This window comes from Manis pentadactyla, chromosome 15 (genome assembly GCF_030020395.1).
Source record: "Manis pentadactyla isolate mManPen7 chromosome 15, mManPen7.hap1, whole genome shotgun sequence".
NCBI classification, from domain to species: Eukaryota; Metazoa; Chordata; class Mammalia; order Pholidota; family Manidae; genus Manis; species Manis pentadactyla.
In genome coordinates this window covers 98,511-120,054 of record NC_080033.1, presented here as the reverse complement: position 1 = coordinate 120,054, position 21,544 = coordinate 98,511, and the positions used below count along the sequence as shown (strand labels likewise).

The window sequence follows — 21,544 nt, the reverse complement described above, 5'->3', positions numbered from 1 at the left end:
AACCTCTGTAGCGAGCCCGAGAGGAGAAACTCGATGGGCAGGGAGTTGAGCTCTGAAGTGCAGCCTGAAGTGGCGGGTGCAGCTGTGGCATGTTTGGAAACAAAAGTAAATTGGTGCGCGGCAATTAGAGATGAAGTGGCTCTTTATGAGCAAAAGCATCATGGTGCCTGGGAAGCAAAACTGTAAACAGTGAGAAGCTATTTAGTCAGCAGTTACAACCACAAAGCAAAAACAAGGTGGACATACAGTAGAAAGCAGCGATTCTCAAACTAGCATGCATCAGGGACACCTGGAGGCTCATCAAAACTCAGTTTAGGGGGAGCACTCTTCCAGGTTCCGATTTGAGTTAGAAGGGTGGGGCCCAAGAACTGCATTTCTAACAGGTTCCCAGATGCTGCTGCTGCTAATTCAGGGCCACACTTTGAGAAGCACTAACCTCAAGTTAAATACCAGGTATTTCAATCATTCTACGCACAGGTGACTAACCTAACTATGTTAGCCTTCTTCAACGAACTGCTGGAGAATGGGCTGCTCCCAAAGGAGAGTAAATTAAGAAAGAGAAAGACATGGTACAGAGAAAACAGGAGAGCCACCCCGGAAGGACAGTGACGGAGCATGTCAGGAGGCAGCTGTGCTCAGAGCGCACCTCGCCCAGAGGGCAGCCGCCTGACCCGGGGTGCAGAGAGGCTCCGGCTTTTCCCATCAGCGGGCCCTGCATCACCCTGCCTTCTTTTTAATCCAGCCGTAGGTCATCTGCTTAAGCCTGACCTAGACTCATAAGTGTGCTTATCTTGACCTTGTGCTGATGAAGTCCCGACTTTCCTTTTGCTGTCCTGCTACGGCACCAGCTACATATTTTTTACAGAAGGCACAATTCAGTTTAGAGGGACATAAATATATAAAACAAATAAAATCGTATAGAAAGATAAGCCATGTGTGCTAAGTGGTAAGCATTAATTTCCCTATTCTATAACTTACAGAGAATAAGGTGTTTTTTTTTTAAGTATGAAGTCCAGACTTTGCCAGTTCCTACCACCTACTACGTAAATGAATGTAGAGACATTCCAGGGAGACAAGATAAACTTCTACATCCAGGAAAGTTTGGGAAACACTTGAATAAATGTCTTGCCCCGGGCAAGTTCACTATGGATTCCGTGTGACCAAAGAAATGACAGTAGAACGTTCTTGGGGTGAAAGGGTTTATACCCAACTTCATTTCCATGGTGGCAGGTCAGTCACTAAAATCCCGTTCACTCAGAGCGAGTCTGCACGCAGCAAGCCGGTCCCTGCCTCTGGGCCTCTCTGCCTCTGGGCCTCTGTCCTCGGCGCTCCCACCACTCCAGCCTCTGCTCTGCTCTCCTGCAGACTTGCAGCCCTGCCACCATGTTGCCCAGAGCACCGGGCGGAGCTCTTTATATAGAGTCAACAGCCATGTATTTCTCACACACGTTTAGTGAACTAGCCAACCAGGGCCAGGTGAGGATCCTGGCCACAGGAACTTCCATTTTATCCACAATAAATTACTGTAGTTTTCCTCAGAACTTCAAATGTGCTATAGACATGTTTATCTCTTAATGCGAGACACCATATGCAATTGCCTAGTCTTATTTGGCTTGAAGCCCTGTTTTCACAAAACATATTTTTACATCTGAGAAACAGTGTTTCTCAGAACACAGTTTGGGAAATAATGATTTAGAATGAAGTATGAAAGAGGATATTTAGTATGATTTTGCTTGAAAAGAATTTAAAATGTTACCAAATCTTTGTTGGAAAATAGGTTTTTAGAATGTTTTTTATTTTACTTATAGTTTCTTGCTGAAAAAGAAAAATAATTATATACATGTGCTAAAAAGTGTTCTGGATCTCAGATAGGCTGGAGACCATTGAGAGAAAAAGATAAGTTTCACAACTTTTTGTTATTTGTAGTGGATTGTTCATTTTGCCATAATGTTCTTTGTAGAGAAACAAAAAAAGGTAAATGAAGTTTCAGATTTCTTAGACTTTCTACTTTAAACACTAACTTAAGATGCTAGCAGTCAGTAGAACAGAGTGAAATACTTTACTTTTCTGCTCATACTAGTGATGTGTAGTGTAAAATGTTTTGGGCAAGGTTTGAAAGTCAAAGTGAATATTAATAATCCTATTCTAGTTTCCCTGATAGTTAATACATCTTTAGGCTTTCTCTATTCCCTGCTTTGGGTTTGTTTAGGCTTATTGTGAATATTTAACATACAAAATTCTAGGTAGTATATTGCTACCTTCTGAATAGGATTTTACATTATCAAATTATTTTAACTGTTACTATCATTTATATGTTTATATGCATAATCTTTTTTTCTCATTTATACATTTTAGTTTCAAATGCCTCTGGGGGAACATCCTCCTTTTCTACTTTATCCATGTCATCTTCTGATTGGGCCTCTCCAGAGAAGTCTGTTCCTCTCTTATCTCCAGTTTTGGGTGGACCTTCTTTCCGGACTTTGTCCCATCAGCAGTCTTTCTCTACCTCCTTTAAAGAGAAAGATAAGACAGCCAGGGTTACTCACCTCTTCACTCCTGAGGGCCCAGTGTCTTCTGTTGAAGAGGAAAATGACAACCTTAACCTACTGGAAATTCTTCCAGATAACTCTGATTCTGCTAAGAATAAGATAAGTGATGTTTTGAGAAGTAATTGGGTCACATATTGCACCCAAATATAAACCACTTCACATCTGTGTCCTGTCCTAGTTTTCAGACAACCAGAGGCCCGCCTAGGGAGCCTGAAGCAAACAATTCCATTGAAGTCCTTCTAGGGGAGGTAAAAAATGCGATAGTCAAATTACATGAAGACCTGAGCGTGGTAATACAAGAACTTAATGTCATCAGTGGCCATCTGGTAAGCATGAGTGGGAAGAGTCCACAAAGCAGCACCTCTGTGCAGGTTCCCCAGGCTTCTGAGGAGAGCTCAGAGCACGTCTAATGATCTTGGTAGCCATTTTTGGTAGAACTCATGTGGTTCTACTTTCTAAAGACAGAGAAGTTAACCTTTTATAAACTTTCATTACAATGGCAAAAATAGGGTGATGGTTTGATTTTTCCTCATCAGGTTTATTAACAAGTATCTTTCAAACTAATAACTTCATTTGGGTGGTTTATTTTTTAAAGAGAAAAGGTATCACCTTTGACAATATTTTCAGGTTTGGATATTAGCTCATTTGAAACTGAAGAGAGTTTCATTCTTCCATGCTCTGTACTTTACCTCAAAATAGAGCATTAGTGAAAGTTGTGGTGAGACCTCAAACAGCAGATGACTATTCTAGAACATTAAGTGGACAATAGGAAGCCCTTTAATTTCCATCTGTATGGAGCTTCATTGTTAACAAACCTTTGCCTTGACCAAGGGGATTGAGTCTGGGGTATACATTTCACATGTTCTCATGCCAGTTTTCAGGTTCTGCAAACCAAGGGCCAGAAATCTTTCCCTTCTCATGAATGTCACAGTTGGTTGGGAGTTAAGCTGAAACAGGTAGGACATGGAGCAGGTGTTTTTATTGTTAATGTACACTGCAAAGTGAATTCAAATGTATAATTTTTCTTGTACTTTGTAAAATAAATTTGATATTTTTCATCTTATATGTATGTTTATGATTCATTGAGACAGATTTTCATATAGAAATGTCTCAGTTATTATATTTATGGGCTAAATAACTCAGTTCAGGCATTATAGACCAGTGATTCTCAACCCCACTGCACATTAGAATCACCAGAGAAGCTTTTATTTTGTTTTATATTTATTTAAGAGAACAGTGTAAGGGGCTCCATGTACCCATCACTCAGCTTCAACAATTATTAATTAAAGGCTAATATAATCCCTGATTCCTTTGAAGAAATGTAGGACATTAAAAAAATACTCTAATGCATGTGTGCATTCCCAAACCAAAACCAGTTTTCATCGTGCAAACTGGGTTAAGAAGTAGAAGGAACTGTTAGTACAAAGACTCTAACACAGGAGGATATTTGACATGTTTGAGGCCAGTGTGAAGTGAGGAAAGGAAAGAATAGTAGCTTTGCAGTAATGGAGGAAAGAACAGGGAGTTTTGACAGATGATACAGGTTCTTGAAGACAGTTGTTAGAGATTTTGGCTTTTACTCTATGAAGTAAAAGTCATGGCAGGGGTTTAGGGTGAAAGATGACATGATGTGACTTATGTTCTAAATGGTCGCTTTGGCTTTGAGGGAGAGAGGGGTTTGGGGACATGGGGTGAGGCAGGTAAGCCAAGTAGAAGGCTGTTGCAGTTATCCAGATAAGAGCTGATGGTAGCTCAAATCAGGTGGCAACATGCAGATAAATGAGACCTGATTAGTAGGGATTTGATGATGGGTTGGATAACATATATGAGAGAAGGAGAGGAGTCTAAAGATGTATCCAAGTTATTGGACTGAGCAATTGAAATGCAAGATGAAGTTGCCACCAACTGAGATGAGGAAGGTTGCACATAAAGAAAATTTTAAGGCATTCATTTTTGGATGGGTTAAATTTCAGATATCTGTTGGATAACCAAGGAGAGATATCAAATAAGCAGTATGATATGAGAGTTAAGTTTGAGAGAGGTCTAGATTGGAATGGAGGCTGGGAGTTAGTAACTGGTGGTATTTAAAGCTATGAGACTAAAGAATTAGTGTGATAGTGGAGATCAGTTGAAGGCCTGAGCCCTGAGGCATTCTAACAGAGGATCAGGAAGACGTGGAGGAACCAATGAAGGACTCTGAGAAGGAACTGCCACTGAGGTAAGAACAAAACAATGTAGTGTATAGTGTTTGGATGCCAAGAGTGTTTTTTGTTCTTTTCTTTTCCATATGCATTTCAGAAGCACTTTGTCAAGTTCTTTCCAAAGCTCTATTAGATTTTGATTAGAATTTCATTAACTCTATTTGGGGAAATTTTTACAAATTTAATCTTCTAATCCACGAGCATAGTACATCTTTATCTATGTTCATATATGTCTTTTCGTAATGTTTTTCAATAAGCTCATAATTTCCCCAAGGAAGGCTTCTATTTCTTTTTGAAAGACTTAGTACTTTATTCTTGATATTTTTATACTATTATAAATGCCACCTTTTGCCAGTTTTAAAATTTTAGAACCAAACAGTTGATAGAAATGTTCACATGAACATTGAACATGCATCTGCCCTTCATCTAGATTCACCAGTTGTTAACATGTTGCCGTGTTTGCTTTATCTCCCTCTCTGGCTACACGTTCATGTCTATGTTCACTTTTTATAGCTCGATAAACACATACATACAACATTTTGCTGAAACATTTAAAAATAAGTTTAGATATCATTACACTTCGCCACAGAATATTTCACCATACTTATTACATGAATCAGGGTAATTCTTTTCCAACCTGCTTTCCAGGTAACCAATTCTCTCTTCAGCTGTGTCTAATCTTCTCATCAAGTTTTCATTCAGTTATTGTATTTTTCATTTCTAGAATTCTACTTTGTTCTTTTAAAATCTATATTTTCATCAGTTCATGTTTCTTGCAGATATTTCAAGTGTATCTTTCCTAGTAAGAATAGAAAGAAAACTAATATAGAATTCTTACTAGTATGAATAATAAGTCAACTATAGAGTATTACTAGCAAACTTTTAATGTTTAAAATGTGCATTTAAGATCATAAATTTTCCTTTAATAGCAACAACCTACAATTTTTAAAAAATTGAGAGATAATTCACAAACCATAAAATTTATTCTTTTTAAGGTATATAATTCAGTGATTTTCATATATTTGCAAGATTATACAGCCATCACCACTATCTAGTAATTCTAGAACATTTGTTTCACTACAAAAAGACATCCCATGCCTGTTAGCAGCCATTCCCCCCTCTTCCAAGCCCCTGGCAACCACTAATCTATTTTCTGACTCCACGAATTTGGCTATTCTGGGTGGAATAATATAATACATGGCTTTTTGTGTCTGGCTTCTTTCATTTAGCATAACGCTTTGGAGGTTTATCAATGCTGTAGCATGTACTGCTATTTCATTTGTTTTTATGGCTGAATAATGCTTTGTGTGGATATAATACATTTTATTTATCCATTCCTCAGTTGATGGACATTTGGGTTGTTTGTACTTTTTGGCTATTATAAATAATCCTGCTATAAATATTTGTGTGAGGATGTTTTTGAGGATATGTATCTAAGAGTGGCATTTTTTAGTCATATTTAATTTTTTGATGAGTTGCAAAACTATTTTCTGAAGTGGCTGCACCATTTAACCACAAGTTTTAGTATGTGACATTTTTACTGTCCTTTGGCTTAAAATATGTTCTAATTCCTATCATGAAGAAGCATAGAGGTTATTTCTTAATTTGCTAGCATATTGTACTCTCTGATAACTCTAACATTTAAATTTTTCATGAGTCTATTTTTGTTGTCTGTTGTCTTGCTGATTTGTGTTCTCAATTTTATGTTTCCTGGTACCTGATTTTCTTTAACTATATATGGACATGACACTCGAAGATTGATTTATATGAATAACACAAGAATTTATTTTTTGCTTTTGCCAAGTGCCTGGTGCTATTACACCATTATACTGGTTAAGTGAGTCAAGGTCATAGCTTGAAGTTTTCTAGAATACCCAGGTTAATCCCACACAAAATTTCCTCATAAAGAATGGTTCATTTCCAATTCATTCTCATTGCATAATCATTGGGTTCCACTTTGTTAGTTAAGGAGTATTTCTTAGCCTTCCCACCCTGTGTGGGGTGATTTCTATCCCTATCATCTTTCAAAGCCATCAAAATGAAAGTTGGAATTTGTTGAACTCAGTAAATTCCCTAAGGGAAGAGTGGCTTCTGTGATCATTTCCGTATCAGGCCTCTGTCTCTCTGAGTACCTGTTATTCATGAGACTCTGTGCCAGGACCTGGGGATACAGTGGTGAGCAAAGCCAGACATGGCTCCTGTCCTTACAGAGCTCGATTTCTAGACTTCTGGAGAAATTTGATAGATTAATCAAATATATTTTTTTAAAAATATAAAAGTCTAATGGTTCTGGGAAATGAAATGTAGGATTTGACCTGGCAGAGGAGTTCAGGGGAGGTTCATTTAAGGAAGTAACTTGAACTGAAATAAAAATGCCAGGATTATTAATGTCAATGCCCCTGCGCCATGTTGGGCAAATAAACTGCGTTATGAAGTAGAGCATAAAGTCAGGATGAATTTAAGACATCTTCTGTTAGCTTTGCTCACGCCTCTGGGAAGCCCCCACCCCCCACCCCAGTGGATTCTTAAGGGATAGTAGGATACAGTATCTCCTTTTTGTGCTATACATGGCTTGGCTAAGAGGAGAAAAAACCTCCAGAGACATAGCACTCCTCACTTCTCACCCCCATCACCAAAAGGTGCTGCATCAAGTATCCTGAAATTTACTCAGAGAAACCCCACAAATGACTGAGGCAACAAAAACTATCCCTTTGAGGAACCCCCTTACATGCTCATAGTAACTTCAGATTTTAAGTAGATTTTACATAGCTCATATATTTTAATTCAACACTTGTTAATTAGTATAATTAACAAGCACTTACTTGAGTTTCTATTTAGCCAATTCCATTAAATGAATAGAATAAACTTAGCTTAAATTAAGAGTATATTCTGATTGACTTTGTAATGATCGCAGATTAAGAATACTTCATTAAATGCTATTCTCTTAAGTATTTTACTTGGAACCTGAGGGTCTTATTATAAGGCAGTCACAACAATATTTTACAGTTTACTGACTGTCAAATTACTCATGTGTTCTTTCTTTAAATATTTATGAAGCACCCATCATGCATAGGCAATTTTCTAGACATTGGGGACACGATGGTGAACAAGATGGGTTCAGTCCTGTCTTCCGAGTTACAGTTCAGTGGAAACACAGATCAAGAAATGGGTGATTAAAGCATAATCTTTAAGTCTGGTGGATGTGGGAAGCACAGGATGGTTTGGGAAGGCCTGGTAAAGAATGACAACCAGCTCTGATTTGGGGGTCAGATGCATCCCAGAGGAAATGAAGTTCAAACTGGATCCTGCTTAAGCAAGGGAGTTGGGAGAGAGAGAATTTTCTAGGCACAGAGAACAGCACATATAAGAGCTGGGAGCAAGAGAGAACGAGGTGAGTTTGAGGACAGGATGTAGAAAATGGGTGGGTCGGAAATCTGAGCGCTGTCTTTCCGTTTCTGCAGTGACACAGCAGGTGATGGCACGTAGCATTTACCAGCTAAGTAACAGAACGACAATAGATCACACTGAAAAGAAAGTATAGAAACGTGGGGGTTACGTGGTTTCCAAAACCCATTCACAGGCTGAAATAGGCTTTATTTAAAGAGCGGTTTGTGGAGACCTTGGTGACTTGTCCCCCCCGTCACATGAATTGGTTGTGACACTGGTTTGCTCTGGATGTGCAAGGAGCCCCTTCTTTGTATGCCTTCGTTTATGGAGAAAAGGAATACTGAGAGCAGCCTGGTGAATCAGTGACATACCCAGCACACTGGGGACGGTTTTTCTAGGTTTCAGTTAATTTTAATAGAGTGAACTCAGAGATGTTATAAAAGGATTTAGAAACGTGGAATTGAGAGATTTTTATTTCTTGCAGAACACTAAGTAATTTGAGGAGGCCAAGCATATTATTGTTATACCAGAATATATGTGCCACCTTTTATCAGCAGGCAGGCATAGAAGAGAGTAAGTTGGCTGAGAAGAAATAGGTTTTCAAGATGATTTTGTTTGGTATTTTGAACTTCTGTTTTCTCACTGATGGTGCAGGAAGTTCTCAAAAATATGGTAATTATTGCAGAATTATGGCTTCAGGCCTTCATAGCTATTCAAACAGTAAAATTCCATCATAAAATAGCGTGATCTATGTGTTCATTTGCGCTGCACTTGGGACCTTGTCCCACATTGTGTATACCGCATCGTTCTTAATCATACACAGGACAGAGAGAGCATAAGCAAAAAGTAGGAAGTTCTGGGATTTGGTGATTAATTAAAGGGGCTAAGGGGAGATAGGAATGCATCGAGGATGAGCTCTGGAATTCTGATCTATATTATTACTATTATTAATAGCAATATAATAACAATAATAACAGTTGACATCTATTGAATCCTGACAATGTCCTAAGCACTTTTTAATGATCTCAACAACCCTGCTAGGAAGCTCCTAGTATTGTTACATTGCACGTGAAGAAACAGAGGCTAAGAAAGGCAAGGAACTTGTCCAGGGTCACACGGATAAAAGTAAGGGTCAAGGCCAGACCTTGAACTCTGGTCTGTCTTAGCGTAGAGCTTGACTTGTAACTGCACTGCCTCACACATCAAGGTGCTGTATGCCATTGGCTGGGCAGGTCCAGCCTGTTTGGCCCCTGACCCCAGGGGGAGCTAGAGCTGTGCTCCCCATCCACATCCCACCCTCCAGCCGGTCGCCTCCCTTCGAGGACCTCGCGGCTGAAGCTGCCACCCCAGACCCTCTGGAGTTCTTCTGTTGGTTCCCCCGTTTTTTGAAGAGCTGTCTGCCACACCAACACACCGCAGCCCTTCCTTGCCCCCTTTCATGTCTAGACCCAAATTAGCAGAGGCTGGGGCGTTGCTAGAACATATTAAGAGCTGGTTTGGAGATTAAGAGACTGTCCCAATTTCTCTTTTCCCACCTAATTAAACCTGGGAAATGTAGCCACACACACATGCTTTTGACAGGGGACTGTTTTCACTGGTTCACCCTAACAGTGGGGAACTTTATTCTACTACAAAGGATCTCTGCTCTGGAGTATAATATGCACTTGAAAACCATGCAGAGCAACCCAGAAACAGCCGGCAGGCACTGAGGAAAAAAAATCAGCTTTGAATCTAGTTACACGTAACAGCAGTATATCCATATTTCTCTTTAAAAAACATGGTGGGGGGCACTTACTGTGGTGGTTCTCAGAGTTAGTTTCATTGTCTCAGGTGCTAATGCTGGGATATTTGCTTGACTTCCACACCCCTGGGTAACAGGACGGAGGGAGCAGCCACCCACCCCAAGAAGAGCTGGTTTTTATTGGCCCTCAACCTGTCCCACCTGTATCCTGCCAGTCCCCAAAAACAATAGAGAAAGGCCTGAACCAGAAACAATCACATGCTAGATTAAGCCAAATGTGAGAATATATACACAGCTTGAAAAGCCCAAATTCCAGAGATGGAGAACTAGCGAAAGGGAGGAACACGGGTATGCAGCTGACGCAGGAGGCCAGCACTGCTGAAAGTTGGGGACAGTCAGGCCCAGGGCTGTCGCTTCACAAGGGCAGAGGGGTGGATCAGTATCAGACCCACAGTGGGCAGCGTTGGCTGGCAGTTTGAAAGCGTCTGGAGAAGGGACAGGATGGGACATAGCTGAGAAGCTCATCTTAGGCTGAAAGCGGCGGAGGGGGCAGCGCAGAGTGGCCTGCAGGAAGGCCCAGCAGGTGCACTTATTGGAGGTGGGAAGAGACCCTGTCCCAGGGGCCGTCAGAAAACCTGAACCCAAAACAATGTTTCTGAGGCAAGAGGCCCTTACAGAAGACGCCCGAGCAGCACCTTCCAGCCCATCCATGGAGATCCGTGTTGGTGCCCCCAAATAAACAGAAGCCTCTGAGGCCCAGAGACCCACAAAAGCTGCAGAGGGGACAGGCCTGGAGGTGGCCTTCTGTGCGCCCACTCCTTTGCTGAGCCCCTTGCTTGTTTGCTGGGAACCGCTGCGGGCGTGGCCCTGCTGACTCGGCCTCCGCGCTGCTGCTGCTCAGTCGCAGGGGAGGGTGAGCAGCCACGGGTCCCCTTAGGGACAGCAGTGGCATGCGGCTTAGGATCAGAAGGTCCAAAGGCTCCTTCATCTGCTGTGTGGGCGGGGTGGACTGACAAAGCCTCACCTGAGACCTGTAGTTTTCCTCTTCTAAATGCTTTCAGAAGCTACAGGAGGAAAACTCAACACACGCATTTGCTGTGCTTTCTGGTTATTTATCCCAGAGGGTTTCTGCTGCTCAGTCTGTTCAAATTCCCTTGGCCTCGTGCTTCCTAACATGTGTGGCGCTTTACAGTTGGCAAGTGCTTGAACACACCCCTGTTTAGTCTCATGGCTCTTCAGAGAGCAAGGCTGATGAGGAGTGGGGGCCTCCGAGAGGCTGAGTCACTGGCCCAAGGTCACACGGTTCTGAGCAGCAGAGCAGGGGCGTCCGCCCAGCCTTCTGATGCTACAAGCATCCTCTCCCACTAGCCTGGCCACCGTCAGCCCCTCTCCTAACACAGGGAAGTGCTGGAATTCTAACGAGCTGGCAAAAACTCAATATTGAGTGTCTGCCCTTAAAATTGTCTTCTATAGTCTTAATCTTGTAGATTAGCTTTGTGCAAGCCATTAACATATTTCATCATCTCTAATATGTGGACACTAGTGTTCTCATCTGGCTCATAAGTCTCTGCTTCTCCCCCGAAAAAGCCAAAGTTATTGGAAACAGTATTACCCAAAGGCCAGCACACCTCATATTCTTGATATGAACATAGTGGGGGAGAGAGTGGTTTTCTCTCTGCTTTTGTCTAGACACCTAAATGACGACCGTTAAAAGGGTGAATTTCAGTGACTATCAGCTGGGGTTTGCAGCGAAACTCTGCTATTTAGCATTAGAACTAAGCAGTATTTGCCAGCTTCTTAGCCCATCATCTTTACCATGTGGAAAAATAAAAAAACTAGAGATGCTTGAATATTAGTAAGCAATTGATTAATTCATTAAAATTCCAAAATTTTAAAATAACCCTGGTGGTAGGATGGAGTTAGGAGCGAGCATGTGCTTCCTGCGGCTCCTCCCGCGTCGCCAGCTCGCCTGGGGCGGCCGCGCAGCCCCGGGAACAGACGAGATGTGGGCAGCGTCTTCACCGCAGCCCCTGCGCGAGGGGGCGGCTTCCGGGGGCACCCTGCTGGAGCCGACGAGGTCCCCAGAGCCCCCCGACAGAGCGATCCCGGCAGGGCTTTGGTCTCGCCGAGAAGTGGCCTGTCCAAGCCGCGGCTGGGGCCGAATGCTCCCGCCCGGGAGGGGTCGCTGCCGCCACCACCCCGGCCCCTAGATCAGCCTCCTGAGGCAGCCAGAACCAAGAGCCGCGACCTCGTCGTTTAAAATAGAAATGTATTGTCTCACGGTTTGGGAAGCCAGAAGCCCAAGTGGCAGCCCCGTTGGTTCCTTCGAGGGCGTGAGGGAGACTCGGTCCCAGGGCGCCTCGCTCCAGCCCCCCTCCCAGGGCCGCTCCCTGCTGGTCTTCACACTGTGCGTGTCTGTGCCCGTGCCCTCACTGCTCCCTGTTTTATAAGGACACCCGTCATCTTGGATTAGGGCCCATGCTAATGACCTCATTTTAACTTGATTACCTGTGTAAAGGCCCTATTTCCAAACTAGGTCACACTGTGGTACCAAGGGGTGAGGACTCCGCGTATATTTTTTAGGGGCACAATGCAGCCCATGGCAGTTTCATTGTCCCACAAGAAGGCAGTCTGTCCTCCCCTCACATGTGAACACGTATTTCAATAAAAATAGGCCGTGCCTGAGGCACCCACCTGGCTCCATCCAGGCCTGACTCCCAAGAGAAGGCAGCAGGTAACCCCAGGGCAGCCCTCGGCGAGTGAGCTGTCAGCCACTCAGATTAACAGGCCATCTGCGCGGGGCGCCCAGCACGGCAGACAAGCTTTAGGGATCAGGCAGTGCTGACGTGAGCCCAGCCTCTGCCTTCTGGGCCCCGCAGCCCCAGGCCTGCTACCCAGCCTTCCCCTGTCATAAATTAATAGCACCCACTTGGCCTGGTTAAGTGAAAACATGTCTACAAGGTGTTTTACACATATTAGATGTTCAATAAATATTAGCTCCCTTTCCCATCTCCATTTTCCCATTTATCTCACACAGTCCTGGGATTTTTGGTGGACCTGGTCTCCTGGGTCTCCTGGGCAGAAAGAGGATCGCATGTACAAAGGCCCTGACATTGTTCTATAGGCAATTCTGCAACAAATGTGTGCTCCCTGAGCTGAATTTGTGGCTCAATTAGTTGACAAGAAGAAGCATTTTTCAGTGCCTGGGTTTTCAGAATCCACCAAGGGCTACCAAGCCAACTGGTGGGTTGCCTTCTTTGAAAAGGACACAGGCCAAATGCCGTGCCTGGCATGGACTGACTATCACAGTGTCTCTCCAGGTCCCACGTTGCGTGGGCCTTTGTGTCTGCCGCACAGAAATCAATTGCCCTGTATCCTGAGGAGCAGCGTTCAGCAGAGCAAGGGGCACCAGAGCACGCACCTTGCTGTTCCAGGCTGCTCCGTCGTCGCTGCAGGCAGGTGAGGCTGAAGCCTGCAGCTAAAGGACATCTGCGGGAGAGCTCCCCCTCGCCTGGGTCACCACCACCTCAATTTTTGTTCAGAAGTGCTTGCTTTATCAGCTTTTGCAGAGATGCCCAAGCCTGAGGAGTCTGATTTGTAATAACCCAAACCAAAACAGACTTTTATAAGCCAGTCTGGTTCTTTGGCACAGGACCTCAACTCTTTCTCTGTTCCTTTGTTTATTCCCGCACTAGTCAGCAAGCATCTGTGGAGGGCTAGGCACATTCCCATGGTAACTCATTTCATCCTTAAAATAACTCCAGTGGTCTCTAATATTATCCACACTCTCACAGACAGGGAAACTGAGGCTTGGGAAGATGAGCTGATTTTCCTGGATGCAGACCCTTGTGGTGCACAGGGAATGAGACAGGAAAGAATGGGAACCCAGAGAGAAAAGCAGTGGGGAGACGAGGCTCGAGCGGCAGGTTGGGGCTCAACTGTGTACCTGGGGGGATGGGGGTCCCAAATAGCACACACCAGCAGCCCTGGGATTCTGACCCAGAAAGGGGAACTCGTGTGGCCACACTTGTAACATGAGTAAATCACTGTTGCCTGGCATCACCCCATCTCTTCTCCAGGGTATCTCAAGGACCATGGGTGTGTCCTCCCCCAGAAGCTTTCCCTTCACAGAATCCTTACGGCCCATGTGGTTGATCAGCTCCCACTAAGTTATGCTGTGGTGGCAACCCCGATTCTCAGTGGCTTGGGGGCACCACGGTCAATTCTCAGGTTAAACATTCCCCCTGGGACACGTGTCAGGGTAGAGGGGGAAGAACAATGGTGGAACCACATGGTGGCTTTTTAAACTTCTGGCAAAGGTTACCTCCCTTGTGAGCGACACGGCCAAGCCTCCTTCACAGGGGCGGGAAGTAGGAGCCCTTTGCTGTCGAGGCAGCAAGTAACTGGCAACGATAATATAATCTACCACAGCAGCTTATCTGCATTGATGGTCTCCATTTTCTGGTTTACAATATGGAAATAGCAATTTCTTCTTAATGAGGTGCTTGTAGAGGTTAAATGAAACGTGGTGTGTAGGCAGCTCAGTAAACTGCCAATTTACTTACAATTTTGTAATGCCCAGCATGGTGCCTGGCATACAGTAGGTGCTCAAGAGATATTTGTGGAGCTTTATTGATCGATGACTATTTACTGAGCACCTACTATGTGCCAGGACCATTCTAGGATGGCTTTTAGGAACTAGGGTTGAATAAGGCAAGCAAGATTCCTGTTCTCAGGGACCTTACGTTCCAGTTAGTGCAGCCCAGACAATAAACAACTAAATAAAAATTTCCAAGAGTGGTAAGAACTGTAAAGAAAATAAAACAGTGTGGCAAGTGAGTGAGACTAATCAGGAAAGATCCCTGCTAAGAGGTAACTTTGAGCTGAGACTCACAGGAGGAAGAGGAGTTGGTCATGAAAAGACACAAGGAACCAGTCTTCTGGGCAGATAAAGGCTAGCATGTACAAAGGCCCTGAGGCAGGGACAGGTTGACTGTTTAAGGAACAGGACACAGTGTCCTGAGCACAGGGCACACCCACATACAAGGAATCTGGAGAGGAGGCAGAGACCCCCACCTCGTTTCTAGTCTCTTGCTTTCAGGGTCAACAGAACCTGGCACAGTGCCTGGGGCATAACAGGAGTCTAGGAAACATCGGTCAAGAAAGAAAGAGTCACCATCAGGTTGGGACAGAGACGGAGCTTCCATCCTGAGGAGGCTGCAGAAGCTCCCATTCTTCCTGATCCTCCTCAGTTCCTCGCTGGCCCTAAAACTTCTCACCTCACAGCATTGCTCCACAGCATGTTATAATTCCCGAAATTACAGCTGATTTTATATTACATTTCATGGTGGCTGCTTTCTGACGACCTAGAAATGTACTTCATTGTTATAAATAAGCTCTCCCCAAATCAGGAATGGGCTGAAACGAATCCATCCATTGTACACTGATTGCTGTCAGCTCTGCCTCCGAGCTTGGGTTTCAGGGGGAGTCCACTGTGGGGGCCTGGGTCACGTAGCCTGCACATCTGTCTCCATGTGCATCCTTCAACTATACCTGCTTGCAGAAGGGAGAGAGTGATTTAAGTAACACAGTGAACTCATACCTCAGAATAGGCAGAAATAGGAGGTGAGACTCGATGGTTCCTTCCGCACCCTGATGCCACTCAGCGTGAGAATCTTTCCTGCCATGGTCTGTAAGATCCTAGTGCTTAAAGACCCAGGAAGTCTGAGGACACCTGGAATCTGCAGAGACAGTGCTCAGTGCCGGTGTGGAGGACGCCGGGGCCAGGCCAGCCTCCTGTAAGCCAGGACGGCAGACTCAGTGGAAGGCCTGACCCGGGGATTCCTGGACAGGGGGCAGGGGCGGGGTTGCCACTGTGGGCGATTCCGTCTGGGCTCACTTCACAGCACACCCCTCAGCCACCTCTGGGTCAAAGGGCCCACGGAGAAGATGCCCCCTGGGCCCTTCTGAGCCAGACTGAAGGGATTTGTACCACCCAGGAAAGAGTTGTCTGCTCAGGAACCAGGCTGGTCAGGGTGCCAGCCCACCTCCTGGTCCCAGGGTGTCCCCCCGGCCAGGGGCCTCTTCAGCATCTGCTCTCCTAGAGATGGTGAAAGGATGAGCTGAGATGTAGGAGTTCAGGTGGGGCAGGGCCAAGGCCCAGTAGGTCTCATTAGAAAGAGCCTGAATCTTGGGTGGGGAAGGGGCATAGCCCCTCCTGCCAGAGGTCTCAAAGTGGGGGGCTATTGGGGGCTAGGCCGGGGCAGATGAGGGAGACACAGGCCCACAAGGCAGAAATGGCACCCTGCAGAGCCTGCACAGTTGGCCAAATGCCCCAAGTCCAGATTCCCAATGACACAAAAGAGGCTGGGAGTGTTCAGGGCGACTGAGCAGCGTGGACCCTGGAGGGGTATGTCAGAGACAGCGAAGGTGAGCCTGGCACATTCCTGAGCAACGGCCACACGGAGCTGTGTCCCAGCTATGAAAGTGACCCCGTCCAGTAGACGATCCTGGGAGAGAACTAGGGCTGGCCGAGTGCCGGGCACACGCAGCCGTGGACGGGCCTCTGCAGGGAGGAGCTGCGCACAGCAGACCAACACCAACCAGAGTGTAACTCTGAGACGTGGGCCCACACCACCCAGCCTCTGAATGGAGTCGCAGGCGGGCGGCCAAAACAAGAAAAAGGAACCCCCAATTTTACCTTTGCTTCCCTGCAAACTGATGTGGCCTGTATCCTCAGCTGGACTTGTGGCCCTTTTTCCCCTTACCACACATTGCTCCTGGGCTGCTCATCGGTCGAAGCTCCTGCACCCCCAGCTCCCCTACCAGCACCCTGGCTCCACCCAACCCCAAGCTCCAGCTCATTGCCTCTGCTCCCTCTCGGGGCTGGGTGGAGAAGGGTGATGCCTGGCTGCTGAAGGCTTGAGACTCTGGGGAGGGAGGCCCTCCCAGTGCTGGACCAAGCCAGGCCTGCGTGGTGAGTTGCTAGGGCAGAGAGCACACAGGAAAGTGGGGAGCGGGGAGGAGGCCTGAAGCCAGGGGCCAGCACAGGGAGAGGGAGGGCAGAAAGGTTGAAATCCATCGTCATCACACAAAAGGCTCTGGCAGCTAGGCCTTGCCTCCTGCAGGCTGTGGTGAGGAAATTAGACTGAGAGGTATTGCCCAAGAACACACAGCCAGGCAGAGGTGGGAATGAAATGTGGCCTGATGCCAAAGGTGGGTTCTTGCAACTACATTGCACTACACTTGTTATGGAGTATAAAAAAAAGAACCTAGGGGGCTGTGTGTGTGTGTGCGTGCATGCATGGGTGTGTTGGTGTGAGCCTGGGCATGTGGGGGGTGTGGGGGGTGGTAGGCAGAGGGCTTAGAGGAGAACAATGAGAAATGTAAGGTGTCATCAGCTAGAAAGGAGGAGGAAAAAGAAAGAGTTGCTGAGTTGCTGCAGGAATGGGAACGTGCAGAGAGGGAGTGAACACACCTGCAAACGTAAACCTCAAGGACAGACATTTGGAAACTTAAGAGTTTGTCAGAATTTTTCAAGATGAGTTTTTTTCTAAAGCCTTGATATCCAACCTATGGGTAACTTTGGGACAGGGCCAGAGACAGCAAAATAGAGCCAATTAAATGGGCACCCCACCACCATATGTTTCCCAGGACCTACTCAGTTGCCCCTGCAGGGCCCTGAGGCCCCACGGAATGGTTTAAAACCCAGTATTCATGTCCCAATGTAAAGACCCAGCACTTTCCATCAGTAGCTGTGCATCACAATGTTTTGCTATCAAGCTCTGGGGCCCAAGTCTATTAAAATTCTGATGCTTCCGTGGCTTTGGGATTGGATAATGATAGAAACTTCAGCAGAGGAGGAAAAAAAAATCTAATGACAGCACACTACAAGTCAGATGTAGCGAACGCGGTCACAGTGCCAGGGTCTGCTCTGTGTCTTCTGTCCTGACGGGAAGAGAACGCCTCCCACAACTGTCAGTTGATGTTCATGGCTGATTCTTGGATGGTGTGAAAGGCAGGATTATTAATATCAGCGACAACAATAATACATTAGTATTTTACATTTGTGATTTATGTTTGTATTTTACATGGGTTACTTAACATCTCTAAAGGACTTGATGTTTTACAAAGCGCATCCTATACAATTCCCCCTCTCTGTCCCGACAACCACCTAGTGAAGCAAGCAGGGAAAATACCGAGGTAACCAAATATGCTTGTTTCCCACCTCCCCAGCACAAGGCAGAGCTGTGCTTCCCACCCTCTGGAGGTTGGTGTGGCATGTCACTTAAAATGTGGCTGGAGCCTTTATGTTGCATGTCACATGTTCCCTGCCATGAAATGCCCTGGGCCTCAGAGGGAGGAGACATGGAGCGGAGTCCCCAGCTAGCCGGCAAGGGACACGCAGCCTGGTCTGTGTCGGTTGGTATGCGCCGATGGCACTGCAGCAGAATCTAGCCCTAATCACTGATACAGAAATGATCCTCATTTTCAAAACGAGCAAATAAAGACACATTTACCTAAGGCCTCCCAAATGTAAGCTTGGAATGGAACCTAGGTCTTCTGTCCCTTACCAGCAAGCAGCACAAGGATCAACTCCAGCTGGCTTGCCTGTTAGAGCCGATGACCTTGGGCAAGCTATCGTAGCCTCTGTAAGTATCGCTCTGCTCATCTGGAAAACAGACAATGACGACGACCCACAGGGTGGTTGGGAGAACTTAGGTTAGGTGACGTGGAAAGCAGCTGGCCGGAATCGGCGCTCCAGAGCATTCTGGCCCCTCGGCCCTGCGCTCTCCCTGCCTTTATGCTGGATCCCTAAGGTGCTCGTGTAGCTTTGAAACTCTGAAGATGGTTCAGCTTCTCCAGACACACTCGCAGAATTGCTCTGCCTTCTGCCCTCAGCTAAGTGGAGTTTGGTTTCCCATCTGGGCTCAGAATCCAGAAGGTGTCTCCTTTGTGTCCAATTAGAACATTTTCCATTTCAAAACGTATTGTTGTCCGGGGACAATGGCATCAAGCAGAGCTGAGCTGCTCCTGAGAACAGAAGCAGTCAAAGGCTTCCTGGGAACAGTGGCACCTCTGAGCGGCCCCTCTCAGCTCACACCCGCTAAGGTGGCACCAGGTGTCAGCAGGAAAGGCCCTGCAATTAATTTTTAAATTTGCTATTATCATGTATTTTGGCAGTGGCCTGACATTCCACATGATTCTGACCTTTAAAAATGTTACAAGCAATATAAGCTTTTCTCCAAAGTGAAGGACACTGACCAAGGCTATAAAAAACACAGCCTTGTGGTCTGGCAACATTCCTTGTAATCATTTCCCTTTATTACTTATCATTTGTATAAAGGAAAGCTAAATATGCATCCCTTTTCTCCCCTTGGAAATTAGTTGTATGCTTCCATCCCTTTATTTCCATTCCTGAGTGGCTGTCATACATTTTTTGTATGGGTGGTAAATATACATAAAATGTATTTTAGCCATTTTTAAGTGTACAGCTCAGCGGCATTACATACATTCATATTTCAGTGTAGTCACCACCACCATCTGAATCCAGAACTTTTCCGTCTCCCCAGAGTGAATCTGTGCCCACTAACTCCCCTTCCCCTGACCCAGGTCTGGACACCCACCCTTCTGCTTTCTGCTATTACGATTTTGGTGACTCCAGGGACCTCCTGTAAGTGGAATCATGAAGTGCTTGTCCTTTGGTAACTGGCTAATTTCACTGAGCTTAATGTCCTCAAGGTGCATCCACATTGCAGCCTGTGTCAGAATTTCCTTTTTAAAGGCTGAATACTATTCCATTGTATGGATAGCTCACACATTATTTTGATCACCTAACAAGGTTTGTAGATAAACATGAATATCCCACCTCATTTTGAGGAACTGAATCTCTGAGAAGCTAAACACTTCTCCCCAGAGGAGGAGCAGGACTCAGACCCAGGGCCTCCCCAGAGCCCTGACCTCCTTTGACTTCCACCCTATGATGCGCTGGTCCAAATGTTGAAACAGAACTTACTTTTTGCTCAGGCTGTTTACTTTTCCATTTTATTTTGCTCCCCACCTATATCCATTAATCAGAGGATTCCAGCAGGGGCTCACACAAAGTCAGGGTAGTAACAAGCTCATTTCAAAAAATGCTTTTGAGAAAGAGGAAGAAAAAAAACCCCACGCCCATTCCCATTCTCCCTGCTGTGAACCACTGAGTCCGATCCCTCAGTCACTTTAAAGGAGAAGATCATAATGATCATGGGGAAAACATCTCTGATTCGCATTTAAAGCCCCCGCGTGAGACAGTGTCAAGGCTGGAGCAGCCACACTAGGCCCAGGCCAGTGCAGGGACGGTGGCCATGGTCGGCTGAGCACCCGTGGTGGGCCAGGGTCCCTGCCAGGCCTTTCCCATCCAGTCTCCACGAGAGAGGAGTATTTGTCCCGAGTATTCGTCCCATCTCAAAGAGTCACACAGGCGGGAAATGACGTGGGTGAGGAAGACTGAGAAGGAGAAACGGTATGTATGTCAGACAGTTATACCACATCTGAGAAACACAAAATGGGGCCGGAGTCAGGAGGAGTGGCTGAGGGGGGGGGGGTTGCAATTTTACTGGGGTACCAAAGGACATTTGAACAAAGTCCAGAATAAAAGTGAGGAAGCCAGCCTGATGGCTCTCTGGGGAAACAGCCTTTGCAGGTGGAGGGAGTAGCAAATAAAGCTGTAAGGTGGGCGCAAGTGTGACGCACTGAGTGAGGTGGAGAGAAGCTGGGACGGACGTCAGGGAGGGGGCAGAGGCCACGGCACGCTGGGCTTGCTGCCTGTGGCAAGGTCTTTGGATTTTACTCTAAGATAGGAGCCAGCGGAAGATTTTGAATGGGCAGTTATATGACCTGACTTGGGTTTTAAGTTTTTAAAGGGTCACTCAGATTACTGTGCTGAGAGTAGCTTGTGAGGGAGTAAGAGGAGGAGCAGGAAGACCTCTTCCCCATCTGGGCCACAACACCTCCTTCTGGCACTTGCTCATGGAAACTGCTGGAGCTCTTGACAGTCCCTTGCCCTCACACCCCACGCTACACCCATCAGCAGATCCTTGGCTTAAACTGCAACATACTTCCGGAACCACTTACCAACTACCCCCGCGGCGTCCTCCAGGGTCTCAGACCCCTTGGTTCTAAGGTGCTTCCTCCCGAGTCTCCCTGTGGGTCTCCCACCCTGACCCAGCTCCCCCTCTCCCACCAAGCAGCCAGAAGGGTCCTCAGAAAAGGTAAGGCGATTCACGTCTCTCCGCTCAGAAACCTCCAGTAGCTCTGCATCCCTCTCAGAATAAAAATTCTAAGTCTTTAAACGGCCCGTAGGCCCTCCTTGCTTGGGCACCACTACCTCTCCATCCACACCCTGCTCTACTCTCCTGGTGACACTGCTGGAGCCACTCTGGCCTCTGGCCTCTTCCTTGAACACACAGCAGGCGCTTGCTCACCCCAGGGCCTCTGCATATACTGCCCTGCCCCCAGCTGTCTGGATCATCCCATCCTCCCTGAACTCCAAGAAAGAGGCTCAGAGACGTAATGATCCCCAGAGCCCGTTCAGTAACAGAGCCCAGCCAGGAACCGCATCTTCCAATCCAGACACAGGCTTTTTTGGGAGGCTGTGCTCTCCCAAACTTTCACCCCACCGCTCT

At 46.1% G+C, this 21,544-nt stretch overlaps 1 protein-coding gene across 1 annotated transcript in view; it reads left to right on the top strand.

The window, feature by feature from the left end:
- The window catches only part of LOC130681092 (ENTH domain-containing protein 1-like), a 97,116-nt gene extending 93,510 nt beyond the window's left edge, over nucleotides 1–3,606 (top strand). The window contains 2 exon segments of the mRNA XM_057493271.1: nucleotides 2,356–2,688; nucleotides 2,691–3,606. Coding sequence (XP_057349254.1) covers nucleotides 2,356–2,688; nucleotides 2,691–2,959 — 602 coding nt within the window. The 3' untranslated portion in view covers nucleotides 2,960–3,606.
- The last annotated feature ends 17,938 nt before the right edge of the window (nucleotides 3,607–21,544 follow it).